Source organism: Anarhichas minor, unplaced genomic scaffold, assembly GCF_050575085.1.
Source record: "Anarhichas minor isolate MPS153535 unplaced genomic scaffold, ASM5057508v1 ptg000045l, whole genome shotgun sequence".
Lineage (NCBI taxonomy): Eukaryota > Metazoa > Chordata > Actinopteri > Perciformes > Anarhichadidae > Anarhichas > Anarhichas minor.
This window is the reverse complement of record NW_027466491.1, coordinates 7,550,986-7,559,225: the sequence shown is the minus strand read 5'-3', so window position 1 is coordinate 7,559,225 and position 8,240 is coordinate 7,550,986. Positions and strand designations below refer to the sequence as shown.

Genomic DNA, 8,240 nt, shown 5'->3' with positions numbered 1-8,240 from the left:
CTACCCGTCCTCGTATTCATGAACAAAATCAAAAGAATGAAAACACATTTCATATACCTTTATTTGAATTCCATTCTGAGAGAAAATGGCACAATGTAACCACTTAATGCAGTTCATCTTACAATGTCATAGGTGGCCTGCGATCATAACACTCAGATTCATTGTCCAGAACAAATAATCAATCAAGAATGCATCAAAAAAAGGAAATCAATACCATTGTTACTGTACAGGAAGTATCATAGTGGGGGAGGGGGAGAGGAGAATAAATGAGGGATTTTTTGGGGTGGAGGAAACATTCAAATAGTAGCTATTAAAGACGTGTATGTATATTACAAATGTACCGCATCCGAATTACATATCATTTATTATAATATAGATATATACAATGCAAACAATAGACTGTAAAATGCATTTTTCCTATTGCAAGAGAAGCCACAAGCCACAGTGAGTGAATACACAATGAACATCTACATATATAAGCCAATGAAAAATGAACACTTGTATGCACATTCAACACTTGCAGCAAGCAATTTTTTTGTTTTTTTGTTTGTTTGCTGATTTTCTTTTAAATCCACGTTTACCGTGACCCTTGAAGCTTAGAACGGGTCAAACAACTCAACCCTCAACACTTTGGTTGCTCCACAAGAGAAAAAAAAAGAAAAAAAAAAAGCATAATAAAATTGCAAAAGTTATAAAGTGTGTCCAGTACGATAGCAGACGGACAGCTTCTTCCCGAGGTGAGCGAGAGGCCTCATACATTTACAGGTGAAATCAAAATGCAGCCCTTGCCGCTGGGCCTTTGGGTCACTGGAAACTAGTTTTAGCTTCTGTCCTCCTGTCCGGGTTTCCAGCTTTGCTCTTTTTTCCCCCTTTCAGGCTGCAAAAGTCACTCTTGAATGCTGCTCCGAAGTTAAAAAGTTTGGGTCCAGGCGCTCATTTTTCAAGGCAAGAATCCATTTCTTAGTAAGTCATGCCCCCCGAAATGCACATATATTTATACCTTCTACTCTTATAACCTATTTGAAACACTTCCAATTCCCATAATATTCATATCTTTATAGATTTTAAATCACACTTCAAAACAAAAAAAGATTCTCTCTGGCTGTACACTGCTCATATTTGAATCTATAATATTACATTTGTACTTTTTACAGTGATAAAAAGAAACGGCTTTGATAAATGTGATAGAAAATGTACAATACAATGTATTTGTGTGTGTTCCAGTACCACGCAAAGATGTGTCTAAGTGAGTCTTTGGAAGCCTGTTGCTATTGAAAGACAAAGAGGAAAGAGTGATGACACAAATAGACAATCACACATTGTGCGTCTACCCTGATGTGTGCCATGATGTTTTGTCCAATCTGATGTCTTCATGCTGAGGATGCCATTTAGAAAAAATAAAACACCGCACAGCAAGCTGCATGCACACACACACACACACACACACACAGAAATGTCAGCACTGTTCTCTGTATAATGGCAGACACACACCGGAAAGCACATATGACACATGTGAATACACACACACACACACACACACGCACACTGGATGGAAAATTAACCAAAAATACCCAGCTGTGCCTCCAGGATGTAAGTAAGTCACTGCTGTGACTGTATACTGTTTTTATTAATTATTTCAAAAGGAATCGAGATGATGGTTTCAGATTGTTCAGTCCAAACTTCCATTGCCTCTGCAATCAGACAGCTGATGAGATGGAAAATGTAGTGATGAGAGCTCAGAGCTGAGAAGCACAATGTCCTCACCCACAAAGTGAAGATGCTCTTTAATGTGCATCCCACTGCAGCGCGCCATCTACAACTTCCAGCACAGACACACTCAACACACAACAGGGTTTTTAGGATAAAAGAGCAATTTGCTTATGTTACTCTGGATAAGGCACTTCAAATTGCTCTGTACAATCTGGCGATATATATTTTTTCCCCTCTCCGATAAAACTCTCCCAGCGTGCACGAGCTGCTGCGTGCACACTTCTGCATGGCTGCACAAGATTATTTTCAGCAGCAGCCCCCACGAGTGAGGCCAGAGAAACCTTAAATTTGAAGTCCTCTCTGATAGACGTTACATGTCATATGTACTCCTTAAAAGGAGTTTAGCCCTTTGACATAAGCCGTATGAAGAGGAGCCCAGCTAGCTCTGACGGCACATTATGATCTGTTGATCACAACAGAGACGATGTTTATTCCAGTCGTATGAGACAGATGAACACCAGAATACATGTTCTGTATGCGTGAGCGTATATATGCATCAGAATGGACTCGTTACGACGATGATAACTCCAAAGCGAGAGGCGGTTGATTCTGTTTGCACAACATGAGGATGAGACGCAATAAAAGCGCAGGAGGGATGGTAAACAGCGCCGTATCACGCCGTGTTTACACCAGCCGGCAGATTTCGTCTGGGACATTCAAATTCCTGCAGCAGAACCCTTGGCTGACCTGCCAACAATGGCTGGGACTTCTCCAAACATGGTCCACATGCAGCATGATCCTATCAGCTTTGGATTTTGTCACTGACAAACCAACCCCCCCCCCCCCCATTTCTCCCTCTCTCTCTCTCTCTCAACCGCCACCCCCCTCGTAGCCATGACTACAAAGGCAAGCTTATCTGTTTCAAACGTACAAACTGTACACCTTGGGGGTTATATCTCCCTCACATGCATGACAGACTTTCTCTTTCGCTGTCAACAAACAACGCTTTCTTGTTCCCACATTCTCTTACAACACCCCCCCCCCCCCCCACACCAACAACGCCTGATACAAGAACGTCTTTTTGTTCTCATCGGGCCTCCAAATTGGCAACACAAGTTGGGGGGGAGCGAGGAGGTTTACGAAAACTATGCCCCCGACGTTTAGAGTGCATGCCGTGGAGATAACCACTTGTTTTTTTTTTAGATGCATCCCCCCCTTTTCCCCGCTCCAGGAGGTGATAAACTGTCATCACCTTCCATCAAACACCTAAGCAGCTGCTCAAACTGGGACCCCTGGACCACTGCTGGAGCTGAGAGCCACTTACTCTCCTGCTGGTATCACTCAAACGACAGCTTAGCAAAGATTAATCAGATATTCTGGAAGGCTCTCTACCCACTACCGAGATGTGTGACGGATGTCAGACAGACATGGCTCCACTTATCACCCTGACGGATGGTTGGAAGTCGGACTTGGATGGATGCCTCGGTTCCCGCTGAAACTTCTCGGATAGATAAACACGGACCATCCACAAACAGCAGGAGTGCTGGAAAGTACATTCACTCAAATGTTAGTGTGCTGAGAAAAGTGTCGTAATTTACTGCATTGGGCTAATCGGAATTATAAATATATTAAAATCTGATGACTGTTGTTGGATTGTTTGCTTATATTTGCCAGATCACTATCAACTATCACTTCTGTTAATCAGATCTGATCAAACCACATCATTGGCTGAGTTGTTGACTGTTAAAAGGGCCAGTGTGTGGGATTTGAAGGCATCTAGCAAGGTGAGGATGCAAATTACAAACGAACTGAAACTTCTCCCGCGTGCCAAGCGTGGAGGAGAACTACGGCGGCCGAAGCGAATGCCTGAAAAACGTGAATGGCCCCTCTAGAGCCAGTGTTTGGTTTGCCCGTTCTGGGCAACTGTAGAAGCAGCCGGCTTGTATGTGGATATAAACGGCTCATTCAAAAAGGTAACGAAAACACAATTACTCTTATTTTCAGGTGATTATACACTAAAGAAAACACTTTAAATGTTATTTTTCTGCCAACAGACCCCCCCAAATGATACACACTGGCCCTTTATGTTTTTAAGAAAAAACAGTAAAATAAAGTAAAATTTTGAATGCAGGATTTTTACTTGTGACATCGCTGCATTGTGATTTTGCAGCTTTAATTTGAGTACAGGAACGAAGGGTTTCAGCTACATACTGGAGATGCATCCAGAGTTTATGGATGTACGGTAATTTAAGATAGCTCTTTGCCAGCAAAGACATGTAAATGTCAGTGTGCTCGCTTCATCATGAATTGTGATTTGAATGCGTGTGCAAGGATGTTTATCCTGCACCGACTCTGCACATAGAGGGGATTTACAGCGCAGCATGCTGTAGCAAGAAGGGAGGCGAGGAGAAAGATAATTAAAAATAGAGCAAGCTAATGAATATATATATATGTGTGATATTTACATTACATTCACAACCTCATATATGAGGTTTGATACTATAACAGGATCAGGACAGAGTGGAGCACTAAGTGGGGCATGGGCACGCATGTGAGCACAAGCTGAGCGTGTAATGGGCAATCTTTAATCTCAAATGTAGGTGTTCCACATCGTCCCATAATCTGATCAGCCTCATGGTGAGTTTTCATTATAGGATCTGTCCCAGATCTCTGTTTAAGGAGACAGCCTGGAAGAGCTATTCGGTTTAGGCGTAATTCTTCGCAGAGCCCCCCTACCAGCCACTGTGGGCAACCTCCTGATGGCAAACGCTCCCGAATATATGCATCACTCCGACTGGTGAGCACACATTATTGTAACTGAGAATTGACTAATGGGTTGAAATGATGGATGACACGCATGAATACACGGAACATGTCTTACAGTAAATTGATAATTTCTATCCCAATTAAAATAAGACAAAACTATTTATTATTTCTAATCTAAAAATATAATGATCGACATAAAATTAACGCTCCCGTTCATTTTCAAAATAAAAAAAAAAGGTGATGGGTTAGAAAACATGTACAGTTAAGATGCGGAAATAGCCCTTATATAAATCACACGGTCGTGACTTGTGATCAGAAGTAAACTCCACTCTTGGAGCAAACACACATCAGCATGTATACCAACACACGAGCTCCCACACACACACACACACACACACACACACACACCCAGAGCTTCACAATCATCATCAGTACAGTGAGTACAGTACACGCTGCGACATCAATCTACTAATCAGCAGAATCACACGATGTCTCCCACTCATCCACACAAACACAAACGCACCACACAATGCCTTCCCACAGACGGCAATAAGCCACAGCTCTGAGCTCCAGCCACCTGTTTCACTCACTGAGTAGGAAGCTTCCTAGCAGTGACAGCAAACACAGGCATCTTAATAAACCACCATGAAATAAACATCAGACGTCCTGTCAGCAGTTGTAAAAGCTGACGGGATGTCGTGTGATCGGCAGGCAAATCAAAGAGTGCGACTGAACAATCTCACGCCCTATTCCTATTTAGTCATAACTCTTGCTGTTGTTCTGACAGCTATTTGGTTATTCTCTACAATGATGAATGGCTGGTTGTAGTCCAACATGTGAAAAACGACAAATCTTGGTTTTTAGGATGGTTACGTGAGGGACTATTTCTTGGCCGGGTGCAGTGATTTCCTCACGGTGACGACAAGACTTCAGGAAATTTATACTCCCTGCCAAAAGAAAAGAAATAGTTCCAAACATAAACCTTTCGCACGTTGGTTATTTTACACATAAAACAAATGAGATATAACGTGTGAGCTTTACAGGTGCTGGTAGACTGATATGCTTTTGAGGTTTGGACAGAGCCAGGCTAGCTGTTTCCACCTGCTCTCAGCCTTTATGCTAAGCTAAGCTAACTGTATCCTGGCTTCATATCTACAGACGTGAGTGGCATCAATCTTTTCATCTTACTCTCTGCAAGACATTAAATGAGTATATATCCCAAAATGTTGAAGTGTTCCTTTAAATCTAATGAGGGTTTATTCTCTTGGTAAGTGAGTAGTTTTTGTAGTTTGGCTGAAGTGCAGCTCTACTATTTTTTATATTATCTATTATGTATTAATGGAAACTCATTCCCAAATGGGCTCATTGGTAGATGGGATAGCCTCCAGGTAAGAGGCAATCTATATGAGCAACCCCACTTTATTTTCCATGTTGCTGGGTGGAAGTGCCATGATGAGGATCACAGACAGACAGAAAGAAGGCAGGCAGAGGGGCACAGATGGGTGTACACACATACTCCGAGCCAGCACACACACACATACATATTGAGTATACACTGATATGTACAGCTATCTACAGGTATCTTCACTGAACTTTAAACAGCTTTAAGTTTGGAAATTCAGTCAGCCCTATTTTCCCATTTGAACTCTTGTGTTTTCGTACAGCGCAGATCTTCCTCTGCTCTTTATCTTTTCAATTTCTTTTCAAATCAGCTCAGTGTCACTCGTAAGTGCTCCCTACTTCATACTCCCTCCTTTTTGAGCTTACAGCTCAACTTTTCCCCAACCTTCGTAATCTATGCTGCTTTTGCACGACACATCTCAAAGCAACTGGCAGCAGTTGAATTTGTGTAAAGTGCTACAACCGGTTATCGAGAGAGAAATCGGAAAACAAAAGGATTAAAATTATGGAAAGTAATTTCACACGTACGCTTGCAGTCTTGCTCACGGACCTCTTTCTCTCACACACACACACACACACACACACACATATATACACATGGATGGCACACACACACACACAGGCAACTCTTCCTCCTAAGTGGCCCATATTTATCTGGCTGACCTACTATTTTTATATTGGCAGAGGAGAAGATGTTTGAATGTCTTTTTAAAAGTGACATTGCACAGAGCGTAGCAGGCCGGGTTGATGGTGCTGTTGATGTAGCACAGCCAGTATCCAATAGTCCACATTGTGTTGGGGATGCAGCTGGAGCAGAAGGTGTTAATAAGCACCATCACATTATAAGGAGTCCAGGTGGCAACAAATGCTACCAGGATGGCCATAATGGTGCGGGTCACTTTCTTCTCCCGTGATGGCGGCACTTTCTTCTTCTTGTTGGGAGGTTGCTTTGTCATCTTCACAATCTTCCGGGCGACGTGATTCTGCCGCTCTGAGGCCGGGACGATCTCAACGGTGGCGTTGGACGGTGTGTAGCAGTCACCCTTGGGTGATTTAGTCTTGATCTTGATGCAGGTCAGCTTGGAGCCCCCTGCCTTGGCTCGCTGCCGTGGGAGTGGCTGGCTTGTCGCGGCGCTGGAGTTAGCGGCGGAGGGTGCCGCCTCCTCATCCTTCTGATTGGACGCAGCCACGCTGCCGGATGTTGAATCATTAGAGCTCTCCTTCTCCTCTGCAGGGGCGCAGTTCTCCCTTGCCACGTCGTCTCCTTCGGTTTCTCCCTCAGCAGTGGTCGAGGAAGGCCCCTTGCCGTTTTGCAGTTTTCCATCATGCTGGTTAGCTCCATCGTCAGCATTCTGGCTCTGCAAACGTTCTGTGTCTTCCCCTGGTACGTTGTTATTGTTGGGTTTCGGTGTGTTGTTCCTCCTCTGGCCAGGTGACAGGGGCTCTGGATTGGCTGCAGACGGCTTGCGGTTATCCTTCTTCACGCGACTCTTGCTTGCTCTGGAGATCTGCCAGTAGAGCTGAATCATGATGATGACAGGCAGGTAAAAGGCGGCGATGGCGGTGCCAAAAGTGACTGCAGCGTTGGAGAAGAACTGGATGTAGCACTCCCTCTCAGGCACTGTCCGCCCACCAACAATGAACTGCCAGAAGAGAATGGCTGGTGCCCACAGGACAAAAGACAGGACCCAGGCTGCTGCAATCATCATTCCCGCCATCTTGGTGGTCCTTTTGACTGGGTAGCTGAGGGGCTTGGTGACACAGAAATATCTGTCGAAGCTTATGATGAGAAGATTCATGACGGACGCATTGCTGACGACATAGTCCAAGGCTAACCACAAGTCACACACCACCGGGCCCAGGGGCCAGTACCCCATTACGATGTAGACTGTGTACAAGTTCATAGAGCACAGTCCAATAATTAGGTCAGCACATGCAAGGCTGAACAGAAAATAGTTGTTGACAGTCTGTAAGTTCCTATTAACTTTGATGGAAAGCATGACCAGGATATTTCCAATAACTGTAACCAAACTGAGGGAACCGGCCACCAACACGATGAACACCACCTCCACAGTCTTGTAGGGGCTTTCCCTTTCTTCCACAACTTCTGTGCCATTGCCTTCGGAGGCATTCCAGTAGGTGAAGTTGAATACGTCCATGGCATTTGGTCTTTTGTTGCCACCTCCTACTCAGATGGAACCTACAAAAGAGAACAAAAAGAGAAGATTTGTAATGAGGCACAAAAGATGACTGTGTCAGCTTCAGCCTATTCAGTCATCTCAAGACTTCTGAATGGCGTATGTAACAGGGTCATTGGTAGAGCAGTTATATTATGCTACAAAGGAATAATTCACCTTCTTTCT

At 43.9% G+C, this 8,240-nt stretch overlaps 1 protein-coding gene across 1 annotated transcript; it reads right to left on the bottom strand.

Annotated features, from left to right (window-relative positions):
• Positions 1-6,527: 6,527 nt before the first annotated feature.
• On the bottom strand, positions 6,528-8,036 carry chrm2a (cholinergic receptor, muscarinic 2a). Its single transcript, XM_076111795.1, has one exon. It carries the CDS (start codon positions 8,034-8,036, stop codon positions 6,528-6,530), a length of 1,509 nt encoding a protein of 502 aa, XP_075967910.1.
• Between the last annotated feature and the right edge of the window lie 204 nt (positions 8,037-8,240).